At 39.8% G+C, this 21,836-nt stretch overlaps 1 protein-coding gene and 1 long non-coding RNA gene across 5 annotated transcripts in view; one reads left to right on the top strand and one right to left on the bottom strand.

Annotated features, from left to right (window-relative positions):
• Positions 1 to 21,836, top strand: part of PLBD1 (phospholipase B domain containing 1) — a 52,750-nt gene that overhangs the window by 15,172 nt on the left and 15,742 nt on the right. Inside the window, exons 3-6 of the mRNA XM_042945864.1 lie at positions 8,354 to 8,437; positions 9,579 to 9,717; positions 15,323 to 15,463; positions 15,908 to 16,052. Coding sequence (XP_042801798.1) covers positions 8,354 to 8,437; positions 9,579 to 9,717; positions 15,323 to 15,463; positions 15,908 to 16,052 — 509 coding nt within the window. The remainder of the gene's footprint in view (positions 1 to 8,353; positions 8,438 to 9,578; positions 9,718 to 15,322; positions 15,464 to 15,907; positions 16,053 to 21,836) is intronic.
• On the bottom strand, positions 14,166 to 21,453 carry LOC122224278. Of its 4 annotated transcripts, none has more exons than XR_006204708.1 (4): positions 20,432 to 21,453; positions 20,001 to 20,274; positions 18,869 to 18,989; positions 14,166 to 14,204 (listed from the first exon to the last, which is right to left on the bottom strand). It is a non-coding gene; the product is annotated as an uncharacterized LOC122224278 (long non-coding RNA). The 4 variants fall into 4 exon arrangements; XR_006204707.1 differs by lacking the exon at positions 14,166 to 14,204 and adding an exon at positions 16,068 to 16,889; XR_006204709.1 differs by lacking the exon at positions 14,166 to 14,204 and having other exon boundaries at positions 16,068 to 18,989; positions 20,001 to 20,066; positions 20,144 to 20,274; positions 20,432 to 21,451.

The following is a 21,836-nucleotide window of genomic DNA, read 5'->3' as shown; positions in this document are numbered from 1 at the left end:
GAGAACAACTGGAATGAGTGCTTTAATCATAAATACTATAACACTCCAAGAAAAAGGCCCCTCATGGGCCAAAGCAGTCAAAGAAGGCCTTGTGGAATGAGTGAGTTGTGGGTCTGGGGTTTGATATATGAGAATATTTGGCCTGTCCAAGAAGAGGAAGAAAATCATTCTAGGCAGAAAGAAACAGAACCAAGTACTGAGAAAAGGCAATGCATCTGAAATGAGTAAGTTGCATTTACAAATGAATGAGGAGTAGAGGAGTAGCCTGCCCATTCCATGGTGCCGTCCTTTATTTCGATGGTAGAATGCTCAGAGGTTTCTCAAATTTGAAAGACGACCTCTCTGTTATCTCTGTTTTGTATTCATTACTGAGAATTCAAGGATGTCACCTGCTCAGGGATGGACTTCCCATACGTGTAGTACCAAGAGTCTGAGAGGACCTCTGCCCTGCAGGGACTTTGCTAGAACAGAAGACGTTGGCGAGCAGGAAGACGCATGACAAGGAACCGAAGGGGCTGGATGGAAGAGAGAAGTCAGGAATGTGTATATTTGAAGAAGGAGGAGAAAGAAAAAGAGGAAGAGGAGGAGGAGAGGACACAAAGGAAAAAAGGAAGGGAGCGACGGAGGGAGGAAGGAGAACAGAAGCAGAAAGAGGAGAAGGAAGAATTATAACCAAAGCTATCTTTTGAGAGGCTGTCATTCTAATCGCAATCTTGAAAGGTCAAATAAAGAGGGGAATTTCTGCACCGTCCACAGTAAACTGTCCTCCCCAGTCCCGACTGAGAGGCAGGGTGGCTCCCTCAGAGCAGAGGTATTCGCATTCTCTGAAGCAAAGCAGGGAGCTTAAAATGTCAACCATCCGGAAGCTGTGATTGTAGTCACAAACCAATAGCGGAGGAGGAATACAAGTCACAGGCTAGGGTTTGGTTTGTGTGTTTGTTTTCAGCTACACATGGGCAACTGTCTGAGGAGCAATAGCATCTTCATACACAAACAGCATTTTATCCACCTAAAACCTATACCCCTGGGGACTGTTACTTGGGGAGTGTTTGAGTAACAAACGTACTTGAGGGTATGATTCCACTTACTGAGTCACAGCCTTGGAGCAAGAGCATCTGAGCCTAGGTGGGAAGGTGAGTATATGCCGAAGGCGGAAGGAGAGAGTCGCCTGTTTTTGTTTTCCTCTCAGCTTGCAAAGTAGCTCAGGCACCTGCCGGAAGCAATGGGAAGTTTACGGCTGCCATGTTTTTCCCATATCACCACATTTCTTTATTTCCTTAGTGTTTACTTATTTTTGAGAGAGACAGAGTGGGAGCCGGGGAGAGGTAGAGAGAGAGGGAGACACGGAATCCGAAGCAGGCTCCAGGCTCTGAGCTGTCAGCCCAGAGCATGATGCGGGGCTCGAACTCATGAACCATGAGATCATGACCTGAGCCGAAGTCGGACGCTCAACCGACTGAGTCATCCAGGCGCCCCTCCGACATCACCGCATTTAAAATGGAGTGATGTTCCTTATATTCTCCAGAACCTTGGGGGAAGAAGCATATGCGAAGTGGGGTATTGTGGAATCGACAATTCAGATATTCAGATAAAGTGCTCGCTTTAACCACCTCAGAGGAAATAGTTTGCTCTTTCAACCTATGACATACTTGGGAGGCCAAACGAAAACATACAAAGAAATAGCCTCAAATCCTCCATCATTTCATTTGAAGTGTTCAATAATGTGTTGCTTTCTTGAACTCTTACAACGCTCTCCCGATAACAGTTGGGCCCCGGGGCCAGCCCTTTGTGCTGTATCACAAAGCTCCAGGCCATCTAACATGCTGCCGCTGCACAGTTATCCCAGGTACAGTGGTAGCAGCAGGTACACCTGCACCAGAGCTTGGAGGCAGCACTAGATATTTCCAGGGGCTTCTCTCACCGTCTTGCCCTTCCTCACGCCATCCCACCCCGACCCATCTCCTGAGGAGGCAGTCCCTGCGGAATATTGCCATTAGCCTGCAAACCTTCATTCCAGGTGGGGCCCTGAGCTATCCCATGCTGCTCCTTCGGCCTGTTACACACCCCTTTCCAGTAACTCTTAGCACTGTGTTTTCTGAGAACCAGATGCTGCCTGTCACATCTCCACTGATTGAAATATTACTCAACCCCCTCAAGCAAGACCCATCCCCCGTGCGATCTTCCCAAGGCATTTTCTGATTCCATTCCCAGTGGACTGAGCTCTGTCTCTCCCCTCCACTGTCTCTTAGTATTTTAGGGGCGGGTCCCCAGACACCTGGCACAGTACTTCTGCCCCCAGCAGTTACTTAATTACATGCTGATTGGGTTTGATTGAATCCGATGTTGTTCCAGTTCGTTGGAGATGAACGAGAAGTGGGAGGTACATATTTCCATGTAATGCAGTGTCTAGCAGCCATAGCCAAATGGAGTTTCTTCCTTGTTTTTTAACTTAAAGGGGTGGCTCCCTAATCAGAGTATCTCTTGTCTCCTTGATGATGTAAAAGCTGATGAATAGCCCCAAATTGTTTTTAATAAAATGAGTCATGAAACCTTTCTGGAAAGAAGGATGATGAGGGTGTGGGTACCAGGTCCGCTCTAGTCTTTAATAAAGTGGCTTATATCGTGTGTGGCCGAGGCAGCTGCTGAAATATCTCCTCGGGAATTACCTAATTTGAGTAAGCCAATTCAATGCAACCAACACTTGTTGCATGGCCTTGTGCCAGGCTCTTGGGATGGGGAAAGAGGAGGGAGTAAGTTCGCTCCTGAGCACATCCTTCCAAGAGAATCCCTTTTAAGATGTTGACACAACAGTTGCTAAAACTGTGATGGAAAGGGGTTCTAGCAAGATTATGGCACACGTAGAGAAAGTCATCAAAGGTGGGTCCTTTTTTGTTTCTGGCCAACTACCAAGAAAAATCTCCTCCCTATCCCCCCAACTCGCTCCTTTGACGTTAGAAATGAAATATGCTTCCCACTCAAGCCTGGAAGCAAAGCAAAGTGAGACACGGTCCCACCCTCAAAAATATCAAAGGGTCCCTCAACTAGTACTGATCTGGAATTGAACATGAACCACAAAGTGCTGCTTCTGATGATAATGATGGCAACAACCGGCCTTTATATAGCATTTAAAATGTGTGCCAGACATCGTTCCAAGCATTTTACCTATGGTGAATTACTTCACCCGCAACACTGTGATGTACACACTCCCGTTCCCATATTATTGACATGAAAACTTGAGCACAGAGAAGTTAAGTAACGAGCTGAAAGTCACAAAGCTAGTGGGCAGAGACCAGGTTGTCCAGCTACAGAGTTTGAGCACACACATCCACGGACACAGGCGAATGGATTAATTGCTATGGAAAACACCAAAGGATCTCAGACCCAGAAAATTAAAGCAAGTAGAAAAGAGAAGACAGCACCGACAAGTGCTAAATGATACTGTATTAACATAACGCAGAGAGATTCAGTAGCGTGGGAGTACGTACTGTACTCAGAGACGTAAAGTTAAGCAAAGTCTCAGCCCACTTGGGAGGACACTTACTGACTTGACACACCACAGGGCTGAGCTTAACGTAACACATCCATGAGGCGGATACTAGCGTTGGCTCTGCTTGATGACAATTTGGAGGCACGGAGAGATTGGGACTCTTGCTTACGGTCATACAACCTAGAAGTAGTTGAAGTCAGCCTTTGAACTCAGAATTCAAAGGCTCTACCCTTAACTGCTGTACGAGGTTACTCCATCACACAAAAGTGCAAGATCCAAGACCCAGGGATCAGGGAAGAGCCTCAACCTGAGGGAACTGCAAGTGGTCTGGATTCCTCTGAGCTCCTGGATGCTGCGGGATCCGTTGAGGCCACTTCTGACCCCCAGGTGGACATTTCTCTTCCTCTGCTCTGAATGTCAGAATCAAAATATCTAGTCCCCCCACTCCCAACAGAAAAGAGAAACGTTCAATGATTCCAGACAAGTTACCCTCCTGTACTTGCATCTGTCCTGTCTACTGTTATGTGGACATCGTCCGCAAGTACCCCCAAGTCAAGATCAAGGTTCCTCGGTTTCAAAGTTTCTCAGCCTGGGCACTATTGACATTTGGGGTTGAATAATTATTTGTTGTGGGGGCTGTCCTGTGCATTATAGGACCTCTACCCACCAGAGGCCGGGAGCACTTTCTCCCCCGCCACCTAGCGTGACAACCAAAAATGTCTGCAAACATTGCCAAATGCCCCATGGAAGGAAAAAAATCACTCCTGTTGAGAAACCTGGCTCCATTCTGAAATAGACTGAAAAATTGAGAGGATTTAGCACTCTGGATGGAGCTAGGCAGGGTACAGTGATGAAGGTTTTGGATAAAAAGTATGAATTATTTGCTTCTTTACCTGAGTGGGCATTGTAGATCCCACAAATTATTTTTTCCAAAATAGAATTTTATTTTCATATAAATCATTTTAATTTTAAGAACCCGTTCCTCTTAAAAACAAACAAACAAAAACAACAACAACAAAACCTTCCTCCTCACGGCAGAAAAAGTTACCGTAGCCATTTCTGTACAGAGAAAAAAATTTATTATTTAAACTGAATCAATTCAGAATGGTTCACTCCCCTCCAAACACTTTATCTCAGAATGGATTGGTATTACTGAAGCATCTTGGAGGGAGGGAAGGTGTTTGATCAGCGGTTGTCCTGTAGACTTCTAACGCAGAAAACATTTGACTGCTCCCAGGGCTCACTAAGGTATGCAGGGCTCATCCCCACGTAGTCCTGGGGTGGGAAACCGTGGAGTTATTGCCTTCCCACACAACTAAATCAAGTCATCCAACTGACAGGGGATTTATGTATTCCATTCACCTGCCCTGTGAGCCCATGCACAGGATCCCTTCCTTGTCATCCACACACCTGTCTAGCTTTACCGCTGTTCTCTCCCTCGGTTTTACAGGTGGCGGATAGAGAAAAGTGACGAGCTTGATAATATAAATGTGGCAGCATAAATAAATACGTGAACAAAAGTTAAATGCGATAATTCAGTTTTTAAATTTACAAATAATTTGAAGGAAAAGCTCTCGTGAAGTGAATTTATTGAACTCAGGGTTAGATTTCAAAGGATTTTAATGTTGTTTGCCTAACTGGCAATAAAACGATTTTCATTTTAGCAGTTCCAGTTCTGGAGATTACTAAATAAGGGGTATCTAAAGTTCCAACGTACGGGGAGCTGAATTTCTGTTCCTGTAAATCTGAGTCACCTCCTGTATCAAATAAAAACCAGAACTGAGACCTGAGATAAACTTGCAGTCCAGAGAGTGCAAGAGGTTCACAATTTACCCACTTTGCTCCAAACTTGTAGCAAAAGGTAGATACGATATATAGAAAGAAAGCATTATAGTAATATAGTGGGCCCCAAAACAAGATTAAACATATTTTGAGGCAGAAATGGAGCAGAAAACAAAGTGATGAAGTGTGGATCTGCTGGGCCTTTGGCATGAAATGGCCAGAGACCATCATCTCTGCTGATGCGTGAAGGCCTCAGTGCTTCAGTGAGCTGAGTCAGGGCCGAACCGAAGCAACCTTGCTGCTTTTGACTGTATAAAATGAAGAGGCCACAGAATAACTTGTGCTGATATGCATGCTAGGCTTCAGATTATAAGAAACCATGAGCTTGGGATCGGGTGGGGGTGGGGGGGACAAGAACCAAATCATTCACGTGCTGGTTCAATTACAGATACATCTGCAATATTCCATAGGGAAAAAAGTCCCCAAATTCACAATCAGAGAAATAAAATCTGAAATCAGAAATTAGTATTGAGGAGTTTACATAAAACATTTCCCAAGGGTAAGATAAAGGGTAAAAACGCTGAGAGAGCTGTTGTTAGAACAGTTTGATTAAGAAACTCCAACATAAGTCTGTTAGGAGTCCCAGAAAAAGAGACTGGAAGAAATCACAGATAAGCAATAATTGACACGGTAATAGTGGAGAATTTATCAAAATTTAAAAAGACCTAAGTCCTTAGTTGGAAAACACTACAATGTAGTGGGTGAAACTACAGAAAATTGGGGCTAAATAATCTTACAAGCTATTAGAAAGAAAACACATTGACTACAAAGGAGTCTCAGCTAAACTGACAGCATATTTCTCATCAGCAACAATAAAATGAAAGGTGATATGAAAATAATATCTTAAAAGTACTACAGGAAAATAGCTTAAATTTTAAAACCATTTAAATCACCCAAGAGCAAGGGCAAAATTAGGATATTTTCAAATCTATAAATTAAAATGTTTGATCATCCACAAACTTCTATGAAACTAAATAAGATACATGTTAACAAGAATAGCGGGAGGGAAAGTTTGGGATATAAGGAGCAATAGTTAATATAAGAAAAACGATGTTAATAAAATTTCATTGTAAAAGTTAAAAAACTTTCATAGAAAATTTTTTATTAAAAGGGTAAAACTAAATCTTTGAACATAAACATGATGGGGTGTCAATGGGCAGCTAAAACTTGTTAACATATGAATCATGTTCGGAGGAGGAGAAAAATAGAAAATTCATTTAGGCTTCATAAGAAAATTCATAGTGATGAATGTTTCTAAAAATTTGAGTGATCATAAAAGAAGAGAAATACATTTCACGGCTTTTAAATTAGCAGAAGTAAAAAGAAGGATAGTAAAAATGGTATATAAACGAGGAAAATGTAAAAAGGAGGTCAAAGAAAGAAATGGCGAATGGAAAACAGAAAAGATTGTAGAAATACATCCACGCATATTCAATCACAGTGAATGTAAGTGGATTATTTTCACCAATTAACTGGGGAGATGTTGTTTAAGGGTGCAAACTTGTAACTAGTAGATAAATAAGTCCTGGAGATCTACTGCACAACATAGTGATTATAGTCAACAATACTGTATCATAAATGTCAAAGTTGTTACAAGACAAACTTAATTATTCTCACCACAAAAGAAGAAGGAATTTTGTAATGTGAAAGAAGCATTAACTAATGCTACAGTGGTAATCATATTGCAATAAGCAGATGGATCAAATGAGCACATTGTACACCTTAAACTTACACAATGCTGTATGTTAATTATATCAATTAAAAATGTTTACAGCATATGAGACACATTTAAGTTTTAAAAGTTTTATTTATTTTTATTTCTTAAATTAAGTTTTAACATAAAGAATCCCAAAGAGCCAATATTTGTGGAGGCGAGGGGGATGAAAATTAAAACAATGAGAAGCCGTGTAAACCCTATCTAAATTGCTGAAAATTTAGAAGTCTGACCACACCAAGTGTGGGTGAGACTGCAGAGCAAGGCAAAGTCTAATCTGTAGCTAATGGGAATATAAATGGGTACAGTCACCATGGAGAACAACTTGGCAATATATAGTAACTATAAATATCGAGAATATTCACCCCGGCAATCCTACTTTCATATGTGCTATATATATTCTAGAAGAACATGCAAATATGTAAGGAAAGACATTACAACAGTGTTTGAAGTTGCATTATGATAGCGAAAAGTTGAAAACTGGTTGCATACATGAACTCTTATATAGTCAGACCGTGAATGCTATCAGCAGATGAAAATAATAAATTTAAACTGCAGAAGATAATGCATTTCTTCCAAAATGTGTTGACGGGCACCTGGGTGGCTTAGTCAGTTAAGAGTCTGACTTTGGCTCAGGTCATGATCTCGCAGTTTGTGGGTTTGAGCCCTGCATCAGGCTCTGTGCTGACAGCTAGGGGCCTGGAGCCTGCTTCAGATTCTGTGTCTCCCTCTCTCTGCCCCTTCCCCACTCATTCTCTCTCTCTCAAATAAAACCTGTAAGAAATGTGTTGACAGAATTGTTACAGTATAGTATGAAATTAACTATAAGTACCACTGTATACTATTTGTTGTTAAATCTATAGTTAGTGATGGTACAGAAACATTCATGATAGAAATAAATGACCAATTCAAGATTGGAGTTACCTCTGTGAAGAAACGTGTGGAATTAGTGTCAGAGAACTGTATACAGGGGTTTCAACTCTATCTAATGTCTATTTCTGTTTAAAACTATATGCCAAACATGGCAAAATACAATGATTTTAATAAAATTGGGTAGAGATACTTGGGTGTTGATTTTATTATATATGCTTTTCTGTATATTTCTCAATTTTAAATTGTGTGTTCATTTTATTATATATGCTTTTCTATATATTTCTTAATTTTAAATTGTGTGCTTGATTTTTAAAAAGATGGGGAAGGTTTGCAATAAGGGAACTTCTAGTTAGTCAAAAATTTGTGTAATTTACTGTGATGGACTACTCTAAGGAGAAAAATAGAAATGCAACCATTTTTTTTTTCTGTTGTTTCAGACACATGTATGACCACTTCGTTAACCTCTACCCACAGCTGATTAAGAAACCTTCCATCGTGGATAAAGTGCAAGATTTTATAGAGTATGTATAATAGCTTTCCTCTTGTTATTCACACTACAGGGCCTGAATCTGTCATTGCAAACAGCAGTTTTTCCTTCACCAGTGTCCTTTTCTGGCTCTTAGGCAGGACTCCAGAGCTGGTCTTGTAGTAAGGTATAGCACTTTTTGGTAATGACATGAAAACTGGCTGTCCTCTACAGCATGCCCACACAGCATGTCCTCTAACTTGGGCTCGTTCAAAGGTCACGTTGAATATCATTATCAGCTGCCGGCACAGCTGGAGGAAGCCACCATGAGAGTAAGGAAGGCAAAGTTAAATGCCTGGACTGCCTCCACCTAAGGGCCCCACTCCTTTAGGGATCACCGATCCTCCTCCCTAAGGTGCTTCGGTTTCATGGGCCTGGTGACTAACCCTAGCTGAGGTACCAGCTGTTATCTAGTCCTAATTCACAACATAACTCTGAAAACATTTCCATTTTGATAAAGTTTTGATAAAGCTTTCTGAAGCTAACAATTCTCAATATTCAGATTTCTTTTCTATTTGTTTTATACGTGGGATTTGTTTTATGTTTGTGGCTGTGATTAACTTGGGGACAAAAGGACTCTGGTTTGACCCTCCAAATCATACACTAAGCAACCCCTTCATCAAATCTAATGTCCTGCAGCACATCATTAAAAATTATTGGACTAGATCCCATGAAGCAATGACCTTGTATTCTAAGATTGATATAGAGAGGTGCTGGGTGGCTCGGTCAGTTAAGCATCCGACTTTGGCTCAGGTCATGATCTTGCAGTTGGTGGGTTTGAGCCCCACGTTGGGCTCTATGCTGACAGCTCAGAGCCTGGAGCCTGCTTCAGATTCTGTGTCTCCCTCTCTCTGTGCCTTTCCCCTGCTCATTTCTCTCTCTCTCTCTAAAAAATGAATAAACGTTAGAAAAAAAAAGTACTTAAGATTGATGTAGAGATAGCCTGAACAAATCAGAAAAGCTTTTGGTATACAAAGTTATGTCAAATCAATAAGTGATTGGAATGTTGTAAGGTCCAGAATTTAAATTACACTAGCATAACTATCTGAATATATAATCTGTAAATGCCTGGGTTGAATTTAGCTTTGGATGAGCAACCATGAAGATCCCTAGTGCAAATCTAATTTCTCTTGCAGGAAGCAAGATCAGTGGACCCGGAAAAACATCAAATATTACAAGGATGACCCATTTTGGAGACATACAGGCTATGTTGTGACACAAATGGATGGATTGTATGTAGGAGCCATGAAGAGGGCTACGTTAGAAAAGACAAAGGTAAGATTTTTAAAAAGCTACTCAGAATTTATACAGTATGGCAAAAATATTGAGAATTATCTTTAAAATAACAGTCTTTCACTGGGTGTTGTATGGAAACCAATTTGACAATAAATTTCATATATTAAAAATAAATAAATAAATAAATAAATAAATAAATAAATAAATAAACAATCTAACTTAGAAGCAGATCAAATTAGGACTAGCACATTAATTTCTTGTACACAGGCACTATCTTGTTATATTGCTTGCACCTGACTCAGTGTCTGCCCTAAAATTCAAGCTTAACACACAATCTCTTTATCTCTTAATTTCCTTCATAATCCTGTGCTCTGGAGTAGGGTAAAGAATATACTGAATGAATATTCTAGCTGTTTAACCTAATAAAGCTGCTACTTTCGTTGATATAATTTTTAAGGCAAAATATCTAAGTGTACAAATTCTATGCTTCCCACCCTCTACAAAACACACACACACACACACACACACACACACGCACACATAATAATATCTTGCAAAGCTTTATTGAATAATCGAAGATTCAAAGGTACACTTAATGTATTCCCAAAAACTATGAAGATTTTGTTTCCTGGGGGTAATACACACACACACACACACACACACACACACACACACTCAACCGGGCATATGTATGCACACTGGAAAAAATATACAAAATATAGTTCATAGAAACGTGATGCAAAAAATTGTTAATCATATAAACCAAGCCTTACTCATGAGTTTAGAAATGCAAATTAAAACCATAACTGAGACATACTTTCTCACTTATCAATTTGGCAAAAGTTCTAAAATGTGAATGTATACTCTGTTGGCAAGGCTAAAGGTGAAAAATACTGGTAGGAATTCTCAAAATATTGGTAGGAATACAAAATGGTATATTCTCTATGGAGAGAAAAGTAGGCACTCAGTACCCAAATCATATGCTCATTTATCCTTTGATCCAGCAATGCCACTTCTAGGATTATCACAAAAGTTCAGTATGGCATATGGGCCAGTCTTGTCATTGCAGATAATTTGCAAGAGCAAAAGACCAAAGACAGCCAAATACATAGAAGACTGGCTGTGTAAATGACATAGCTGTAAACAGGAATGAGGGAGATCTCCAAATACTGCTACAGGGTGATGTTCGGGATCTGTTATTCTGTTATGAAGTATAAAAAAGTGGGGTGCCTGGGTGGCTCAGTTGGTTAAGCATCTGACTTCGGCTCAGGTCATCTTGCGATTCATGGGTTTGAGCCCCACGTCGGGCTCTGTGCTGACAGAGCCTGGAGCCTGCTTTGGATTCTGTGTCTCCTTCTCTCTCTGCCCCTCCCCTGCTCACATACTGTCTCTCTCTCTCTTTCTCAAAAATAAATAAACTTAAAAAAATAATAAAAATAGTAAATAAATAAAAAAGTAAGGTGAAGACCAGTGTAAATTATTTGCTACTTTTTACATAAGATACAGAAATAAGATAGATGATGATAGAGAGATGGATAGATTTGCTTAATTTTCCAAGAACAAACAACAATGAAACAATAAACCCAAAACTAAAAAAAAAAAAAATTACCTATAAAAAAAAGAAGAAAAGAAAGTGAAAGGGACAGGAATGAAAGGTACATTTCTCTGAATGTATCTTTAAACATTTGACTTTAGAACCATGTGAATGCTGTTCATAACTATAAAACAAAATTTAATAACATAGAAGAAAAACAGTCCCCAAAATCTTAAAATGAATGGACATGAATATGTCTAACTATATGTCAAGTTGATAGCGTAACCATGCAGAAAGCAGTTATTTCCAGTGACCTGAACACAGTTACTAGGGTACATCCTTAATGGGATAGATCCTAAGGACAAGAAGAACCACCAAAACCAAAATAAACCTTAAACTGTATCCAGTAATGTCACTTTGGCAATAATATTGATGTTGTCATTTTGAAATTTGATACAGTTAGATATAGTAACTAACTATAAAGCAAATATATTTATAAAACAAATAACTATGTTGACTATCAAGATTTTCAGCATAAGAAAAATCAGTGAAGTCAAGACCTTGTAGTTTTTATATTAATTTTTTTTAACGTTTATTTATTTTTGAGACAGAGAGAGACAGAGCATGAATGGGGGAGGGTCAGAGAGAGGGAGACACAGAATCTGAAACAGGCTCCAGGCTCTGAGCTGTCAGCACAGAGCCCGACGCGGGGCTTGAACTCACGGACCGCGAGATCATGACCTGAGCCGAAGTCGGACACTCGACCGACTGAGCCACCCAGGCGCCCCAAGACCTTGTAGTTTTTAAAGTTGTATAGGTAGGAAATCATTACTTTTAGCTTCCTTAAAAAAAAACGCATAGTTTCTTGCTTTGCCCCTTGAAAAGGCTTAGAAATAGTGAGAATAGCATTGACCCCGTAGCACTGAGCATCATCCCCTAGGAGACTATGACTTAGGGCAAACAACAGCATCTCAAACAAAGCAAAAAAGCACTAGCTGTGAAGAAAAATATAAATTCAGCTAATTAAAATAAACTTCTTTTCATCAGAACACACTATATAGAAAGGGAAAAGATAAGCTACAAACCAAGGGAAAACATTTGAAATACATTTAACCAGCAAAGGATTTGTATCTGAAATACACAAAGAACAAATAAATTTTTAAAAAGAAAATACCCAATTGAAAAATGAGCAGTGGGCAAAATTATCAGCAGGAATTTCACAGAAAAGGAAACCAAAATGACCCATAAGCATGTGGAGAAATGCTTAATTTCAAAGAAATATATATTAAAACCTCAATGACATCCTATTACACACCAGAAGTGGGGAATCTTAACCACTACTGGATTGAGTAAATTGTCCCAACTGCTTTGGAAAAGAATTGGATGTTACTCAAGACATTTAAAGATGATACATATTCTACAACCTGGCAAATCCAGAGATTAACGACATTCTTGCCCATGGGGGGCGGGGGGGGGGGGGTCCCCGTACATAAAAGTTCACAGTACCATTATTTTGCTACAAACTGGAAATATCCCAAATGTTCATAAGTATATCACGATACTATATACCCTTATATGAATGAACTGTTTCCACACTACCAACATTGATACATGTCAAAAAAAAATAATGTTGAGCAGAAGAATGCACACAATATGATTCTATTTGTACAAACTCAAAAGCAAGCAAATTTAAAAATAACCTGTCTATGGATGTGTACATAGATGATAAAGTAACAGAAAAGAGGGTAATGAGCCAGAGTGCTTACTACTGATAAATAAGGAAGGAGAGAGATGAGATTGGAGGTTTCTGAGGCACAGCTAATGTTCTATTGCCCAAACTGTGAGATGGGTTCATTAGTGGTCTTTTTCATTATTTCTTCTTAAATTGTGCATATGATCTTTATCCTTTCATAAGTATGATATCATTCTTAAAAATAAAGGCAAAAAATTAAAGGCAAATTAAAAACTGGAAAATAATATTTGCAATTCATATCAAACAATGAACAAATCTCCCTAATATTTAAAGAACTCCTAAAAGTTGATAAGAAAAAGAATAAGAAAAATAAATAAGGCATATGAACAGTTCACACACACAAACAAAATTCAAACGTTTTTTAACATGCTCTGCCTCACTCACTCGTAACAAAAGAATTGCTAAGGGGCATCTGGGTGGCTCAGTCCGTTGAGCATCCAACCCTGGATTTAGGCTCAGGTCAGGATCTCGCATTTCGTGGGTTCAAACCGTGCATTGGGCTCTGTGTTGACGGCTCAGAGCCTGCTTCGGATTTTCTCTCCCTCTCTCTCTGCCCTTACCCCACTCCTCAAAGTAAATAAATAGGCTTTAAAAAAAAAAAAAAAAAAAAAAGAATGAGGTACTGTTTTTCACCTATCAAATTGAAAAAAAAAAAAAACTCAATGTTTAATATGTCGTTGAGGCTGTAAGAGTGTCTGTTGAAATAAGCCCTCTGTAGACAACTTGGCAATATTTATTAAAATCGAAACTGCCTCTAGGTATCTATCCTACACAAAGACTCACACACATATGAAATGATGTGTCCAAGATTGATTTTTGTAACACTGTTTATAATAGCAAAAGACTAGAAACCACAGGAAAGCCCATCAGTATAATACTGGTTAACATATAATGTATCCGTTCACTAAAGTCCTGTTCAAGAGAATGAGGAAGATTTTTACATCTAATTATGGAAAATTCCCCCAAACAAGTGAAAAATATGAAGAGAGAAAAATCAAAGTGAAGACTGAAGCATGTAATACACTACCATGTGTTTAAAAATGTATTTATAAGACACTGTAGAGGCACCTGGGTGGCTCAGTTGATTAACCGTCCAACTTCGGCTCAGGTCATGATCTCCCAGCTCGTGAGTTCAAGCCCCGCGTCGGGCTCTGTGCTGACAGTTCGGGTCCTGGAGCCTGCTTCAGATTCTGTGTCTCCTTCTCTCTCTGCCCCTCCCCTGCTCACGCTCTCTCTCTCCTTCAAAAATAAATAAACATTACAAAAAAATTTTTTTTAATGTATCTATAAGACACTGTAAAAAGTCTAGAGATATACACAGAAATCAACACAACAAAATTCCACTATAAATCTCATTATAATTTTTTAAATCTTTAATAATGCAAGTGTTATATAGTCAAAGAACAAAAAAAAAAAAAAGAGAGAGAGAATATGTGTATAAACAAATAATCAGTTTCTGGTTTTCGCTTTTGTTTTTTTGTTAAAATGTCATTTGTGTTTGTCTTGTCACCAAGTCCGCCTAAAAACCAATTTTTCTGTAAGATGCTCGGCCCCTGGCTACTCTGGTGGATTAACTCTTGGTGGAGCAGGGCTCTCTAGCACTAAGTTCACGTTCAGGTCTGACCATTGCTTTGGGGTAAATGTCAAGTCAGTTAGTTCTACATTAAACACACAAAATCAAAAAGCGTCATGGGGCGCTTGGGTGGCTCAGTTGGTTAAGCATCTGACTTTGGCTCATGATCTCGAGGTTCATGAGTTGCACCCCTGCACAGGGCCCTGCGCTGACAGCTCAGAGCCTGGAATCTGCTTCAGATTCCATCTCTCGCTCTGCCCCTCCCCTGTTCATGCTCTGTCTCTGCCCCCTCAAAAATGAATAAACGTTAAGAAAAAATTTTTAAAAATAATAAATCAAAAAAAAAATTAAAAAGTGTCTTAGTTGAATATTTTGCTGTAAAGCAGTGATTCTCAACTGTGAGCAATGTCCCTCCAGGGCAGAGTTGGCAATGCCTGGAGACACTTTTGGTGATCAAGACTGGGAAGGTGCTAACTGCTATCTAATGGGGAGAGGCCAGGGATGCTGCTAAATAGTTTACCATGCACACCCCCCCCCCCAAAAGAATTATTTGGCCCTAAATATCACTAGTGTTTTGGGTATCAACCCAAACAGATGCTAAAGCATCTCTTATAAACCCTAAGATAATAGCTATTTTATAAGCTACAAGAAAATCGAATGCATTTGTTACATTAGGGACCCTTGGCAAAGGAATAACCGAGGGTATCCCTGACAATGGGAAAACTAGAAAATGGCATCCTACTGCCACAAATCACTGGTAAGAGTATTCTTTGTCTCTCCCCAGCCTATGACCCTGTTCCAGATTCAGTTCCTGAATGCCATTGGAGATCTGTTGGATCTGATTCCCTCAGTTTCTTCCACAACAAATTCCAGTTTGAAGGTTTTTAAGAGATGGGACATGGGACATTGCTCTGCCCTTATTAAGGTGAGACACAAAGCCGCCTCTCTCTTTCCTTGTTCTGGAACACACAGACTTTTTCCGTATGGCAGCCCAAGTGTGGCAACATCTCATCACCCCTGGCTACAGCCCTATTATCAGCTTATGGCTCCTCTGTCTAGAAGTTAAGAACAGGAAGAAACTGATGGAGGGTGTTGGAAGTACATGATGTTAGCTCTGTTTCTTCCACCATTCCTCCCGTGCTATGTGAACCTGCCCCTCCCCCTCCCACAGTCTTCCCTTCTGGATGCTTGAAGGATAGAGTCTGTCTGTTTTTGCGCACATTAAAGGTTAATTTTGTGCTCTTGGCCATATTTCCCGATAATAAATATGGCAGTGAATAGCGAAATTGACACAATTGCTCTATGCGTCCTACACTTGTAATCAGTTATCTGTATACCTCTGCATCATTCACTATGATTCTGGCTGTAGGTTCTTCCTGGATTTGAGAACATCTTTTTTGCTCACTCAAGCTGGTACACGTATGCAGCCATGCTCAGGATATATAAACACTGGGACTTCAACATCAATGATAAAGACACGAGCAGTAGTCGCCTCTCTTTCAGCAGTTACCCAGGTAAATAAATTTCGAGGGACATCTGAGTACTCGGAGTACTATTTCAGGATAAAACCTTGGTGATTTGGAGTAACCGGAATGGGGGAAGAAATCTTTAGGGGTTGGTATACATTAATGACGATTGATTTTCTGAATGCTTTTTGAAGAAATATAGCTCTAATGCTTTTATTTAATAGAATCGTGTGATCAGTTAATAGGTGCCAAAAATTGAGTTGAACAAATGCCAACTGAGGTACAAGGCACTTTCCGAGGCTCTGCAGTGGAAGCCAAGATAGGCAAAAGAGATCCTGCTCTCAGCATCTCCTTGAGGGTTTCTTTCTCTTATTCGTCACAACATCCTCAGAACTTAAGCTAGTGTTTGGCACCTTGTCCTTAATCAATTTTTGCTGAATGGATGGATGAATGTGTAAGCTTCCAAATCCTTACACTAGCAAGATAAGTACAATACAGATAATAATATTATTGGGTACTGTGTGGGCTACAAAAAATATGCAAGGAATGTTGTGAGTAATCCAAAGACGGTCAGCTCACATTGGGTTGCTGGGGAAGGAAAGAGAGGATGACACTTGCGATGAACCATCAGTGATGACTTGAACTTGAACAGGTGGACATGGGCGGGAGGGACAGCCTCTGTGGAGTGGGAGTTACAAGCTCCTTTCTTAAAGGGGCCAGGAGGATGAGGTAAAATGAATAAAGGGGGGGGCGTGGTATAAGAAAATGAAAGTGAAAACAATTGTAGCAAACACAAGACCCCTTGGAAGAGGGCCACCTGCGGAGCTCCCACTGACTGTTGTCACCCAGCAATATGGAAGTCAGTGTTGCCAGATCCTCCAACTTCTGAAAACAGAAATATGGATATAATGAATAAAACCCACTGTGTGAACCCAACAAAGCATGTCTGCTAGTGGGAATTATGCCCTCAGATGCAGGTTTGCAACCTCGTCAGGGAACATCATGGGTAAAGGCAAGAGGAAAATTCTCACCAGACATATAAGAGTCCAGCGTGGATACAAGGTGGACGCTTTTGACCTTTAATTACACACTTGTAATTTACAAAGTGGTTATACCAACCAACGGTTGTTATCTATCTACCTTTGTCAGAGTATTATTGCCCTTTCTGGTATTATTGTTCTTGGCATTAATACCTTCCTATTAGGAATTCTGATCAGTGGCATAACAATATTTTTCTGTCCTTATCACCTCATCCTTCCTTTGAAGACACTTCGGTTTCTTCTTTGTCATTGCTTGCTTAATTTTTTTAGTACTGAGGGGGACTGGGGACTCCTCTCTTGGAGACAGACCGTGTTTTGATTCTTTGTGTTCCTTTAGACTGAAATTTAAGGACAGCAAGAGACTGAGGCTAGTCAAATATTCATATTCTTCTTCTTACTTGCAATAAAATGCAATGTTCAGATGTTACCTGCACTGCTTCAAAATGTCTACAGAATAGTGTTTCTCTGTAGTCTTAACAATCCTGGATTCCAAAGGTAGTGATGGGGAAGGAAATGGAGGAATTTCCTATAAAATGTATAACTCTGTTGACATTTGCATATATGTACATATCTTTCCAGAATAGATGAATACATAGATAATAGAGATTTTTTAGAGCATTTAAACTGAGAGAAAACAATACTTTTTTTTTTTTTTTTTTGACCCCAAAGTGTTTTTTACAGGAGCTGGTATAGCAAAGTGATTCATATTTTCTTTAACTGGACAGTTTTGTTCTCAACAGAAAACATGAAAAACGTGTAGGATCTTATTTCTATAACAAAGAATTGTTCAGCTCTTTGATGGATCAGCTGCATTGGATTCATCCAATACATATGGAGCTAAACTTTGCCAGGAACTTCATGCCAGAACAAAGCTCGGTGGCTTGTTTTGTTTATTGTTGTTTTTGGTGGAGGAGATTGAGTGGATTAGGAGTGTGGTGTCACTTAGGTCATGGAGGCTTTCGTGATATGAGCAAGGATATTAAGAATTACTGAGACAGAACAGAAATAGCAAGTCATGAAATATTTGTGACTTGGCTGAGGCACATGTTAAACATGACCGTAACTGGGATGGTACAGATACCATGATCCTAAAGATACAAATAACTCTGAAGAATTCAAATGCACCTATCCATACTTTTACACTATATCATGACACCTTTGCCCAATTCTGTGGAAGTGACCACCAAGATGATTGGCATGGAAAACACTAAAGCTTCAAGACACAAAGACATTTTTTTTTGTTTTGAGGTTTCCAAAAAGGAAAATGGTAGACCTCAGACAACTGCTAAACTTCCACAACGTACAAAATCCAACTATTTCACGTTGGCGAGCCTCAGCTTTTTTTATCTGTAGGATGAGACTAATATAAAGGCTTACTTCATCAAGTTGTAAACATTATGTAATTTACTTATTCATCTACAATTTTCTATGAAATTGCCGTGTTAGGCAAAGTATGTATGATGAGAAACAGGACAGATACAGATCCTATTCTAACAAAATTTGCATTCTGGTGAAAGAGACACATTTTTAAAAACCGATTAAAGTGTGGTTTGTGTAATACTAGGGAGGACTAGTTTGGAGAGGTTGAGATAGCTTCCAAGAGAAAGTAAAATGGAAGTTGAGGCACAAAGACAAATGTAAGTTAGCCAGCAAATGGGGACAATGGGGGGATGACGTTCCATGTGGAACAGACAGCATGTATAAAGGCCTGTAGGCAAGAAAAAAAAGTGGAGAAGGCCAGAAAGAGGGAATGGGGGATAATTCAAGACCATTAAAGTGATGAGGGGTAGAAGTGACGTTCATAGACTTGCATTTTAGAATTACCTGGTCCACGAGAGAGGACGAGAGAGTCTGCCGACAGGACATTTCAAAGTCCGAGGTGACTCAAGCCACGTAATGTTTTTTAGATGGTCAGTAAATAGGTGCATGGAAGACTGATATCCATCTTCAAGAAGAAAACAGTATCAAAAATGACTGCTGAATTACTATAGCAATTCATGGATTTCTGTGTGCTCCCACTGTCCTAGCCAGAATCTTTGAGGGGCATTGACCTACTGAGAATTGTCAGAAGGGCACTCCCAGAGCTGTACTCCAGCCGAGAAGAATAGAAGGAACAGTAGTAACCCAGCACCCTCAGCCTTAATCTAAACCAATCTTAATCTAAGTCAATCCCATGCTCTGTGTTCACAAGAGCTCCAGGTGACTCTGTAAAACTGGAGGTCGTCATGTCAAGGAAACAAATTAAATAATAACCCCCGTGTTAATCTAGAAAGGATTAGGTGACTTGGTCACTTGATACTTTCATACTTTTTCAGACTGTTTTTTAAAAACTGAGTAGGAATTTCCTTTACCTTTGGGGAAATTATTTCAGCTGAAGATACTAACATAAAATTTCCTGAGAAAGCCAAAAGTACCCCACAAGTATGCTAGGTACCGATAAACCTCAGTAGTACCCTTAGGCCCAGGTGAGTGATGTCCCAGCTTTGAAGTGCCTTCCTCAAACTTTTCTAAGTCCCTCTCCAGTGCCCCAAGAACAGCCAAGTTGGCAGTACTGGGATATCCCGGCACTGGCCTGTGTCCCTTGTGTTTTCCAGAAATTTTCAAAATATCCTTCTAGTGCCCAGTACTAGCCAGATGAGCAGAGCCATCCAGGTGGGGCTAAGCTTAGACAGGAACCCATGTGGGTCCTGGTCCTTGGATGTCCCTTTTATGAGAGCTCCTCCCCTCTCCCTCTACCTATATGTGGGTGCAACAAGATGGTGCTCATCAACATGAGGAGCTCTGGGACTCAGGCCTATGAGGTAGTCCTGGTGAGGAGATCCTTCCTGTTGGCCCTCATGGTATATTTTCTGCATGACCAAGCTGACAGAATATTAGCGACATGATGATTTGAGGTGGCCCTCATGTTAGACACAGCATGTGTTCAGGGCTCTAGGCTATCGAAGGCTGCTCTTACCCTCAAGCTTATGCATGTATGTAGAACTCTGCTTTCGCCTTGTTCTCACTGGCACGGCCCTGCTTCCTGAGGGCAAAAGAGGAAGCAACAAGTGAATTTACTGTGTGTGGCTCCAGTGTTGGCCCCCTGGGCAGTCACCTCACCCCCTGCAGCTTCTGTCCCTCGTGTTCGTGTTCCGCAGTTCTCTGAGGAAGGCCAGGCCCGGCCCTCACAAAGGCTTTTGAGAATCTTGCTCTGAGACACAAATAGGCCTTTGCAGCAGGTCTCATGGTTTCTGTGGAGCAGGACTTTAGATTAGGGCACAAGTGAGGATGGCTTGTCTCTACTTCTCTATACCTGGGGCTTCTGCCGAAGACTCAAAGAGTGAGGGGCTGAAATCCATGATAGCTTAACTGAAGCTAGAGGATACACTTCCAAGGTGACTCACTTACATGGTTGACAAGGTGACATTGGTTCCCCTCTACTTAGGCGTCTCCACAAGACTGCTCCAGTAATCTCATGACGAGATGCCTGGCTTGCCTCAGACCAAGTGATCCAAAAGAACAAGACAGAAGCAGCAATGCCTATTATGACCTAGTCTCAGAAGTCATCTATTGTTACTTCCACCACGTTCTATTCTTTAGAGGCACATTAGTATGATCAGCCCACACACAAGGAAAGGACATCAGAATCGATCTTTTAAAGGGAAGAGTGTTCAAGAATTTGTGGACATTTTAAAACCTCCCCAATATAGAAACATATTTTTATATATTTCCTGTGTATCCTAAGACTTCTCTAAATTCACTTGTCAGTTCTAACAACTTTTTTTGTAGATTTCTTGGGATTTTTCTGTATACATAATCATGCCATCTCTGCATAACTTCCCTTGGGTGTCTTTGTGTTCTTGCGTGAGTGCACTAAGACCTCCAGGACAATGTAGACTAGAAGTGGCATAGAAATCCTTGTCTAGTTCCTGATCTTACGGGAGACATAGTCAGTCTTTTATCATAAAGTGTGATGTTGGCTGTAGGTTTTTGGAGATAGTCTTTATAAGTTTAAAAAGGATTTCCCCTCTTCCTATTTTGTTGAATGTTTTTGTTTAATGCATTTTTGTGACATTCTCAGCTTCCATTAAAATGATCATATGATTTTTCTCCTTTATTAATGTGTTAAGTTCCATTAATTGACTCTCAGATATGAAACCAACTTGGCACTCCTGGGGTTTACTCCACTTAGTCATATTATTCTTTTTATTTTTTATTCAACTTACTAATATTTTGTCAAGAATTTTTTCATTTACATTCATGAGAGATATTGTCTATGGTTTTCTTGTGATAGTTTTGGTATCATGGTAAGCCTGTCCTTATAATCTGAGTTTGGAATTATGTTTTTCTTCTATGTTTTCTGAAAGAGTTTGTGTTGGAGTGGTAATATTTTTTCTCTTAAATTTTTAATAGAACTCATCAGTTAAACCATCTAAACATGGGTTTTTTTGTTGGAGAGTTTTTAACAATGAGTTCAGTTTCTTTTGTTGATAAAGGACTTTTCAGGTTTTCTAATTCTTCTTGAACCAGTTTTAAAAATTTGTCTTTCAAAGAACTTGTTAATTTCTTAAGGTTATCCTGTTTATTGACATAAAGCTATTTATAATCTTTTTATGAGTCTTTTATTATCTGTAGGATCTGTAGCTAAGTCCCTTTAAACATGTATGATCTTTTTTGTATTTGCTGTACCCTGAGGTGTGTCAATTTTATTGATATTTTCCAATAACCAGATTTTATTTTCATTGATTTCTTTCCTATGGTTTGCTCATTTTTCCTTCTCACTGATTTCCATTCTTATCTTTATCATTTTCTC

The sequence above is a fragment of the Panthera leo genome, chromosome B4 (genome assembly GCF_018350215.1).
Source record: "Panthera leo isolate Ple1 chromosome B4, P.leo_Ple1_pat1.1, whole genome shotgun sequence".
NCBI lineage: Eukaryota > Metazoa > Chordata > Mammalia > Carnivora > Felidae > Panthera > Panthera leo.
This window is presented reverse-complemented; position numbering and strand designations above follow the sequence as displayed.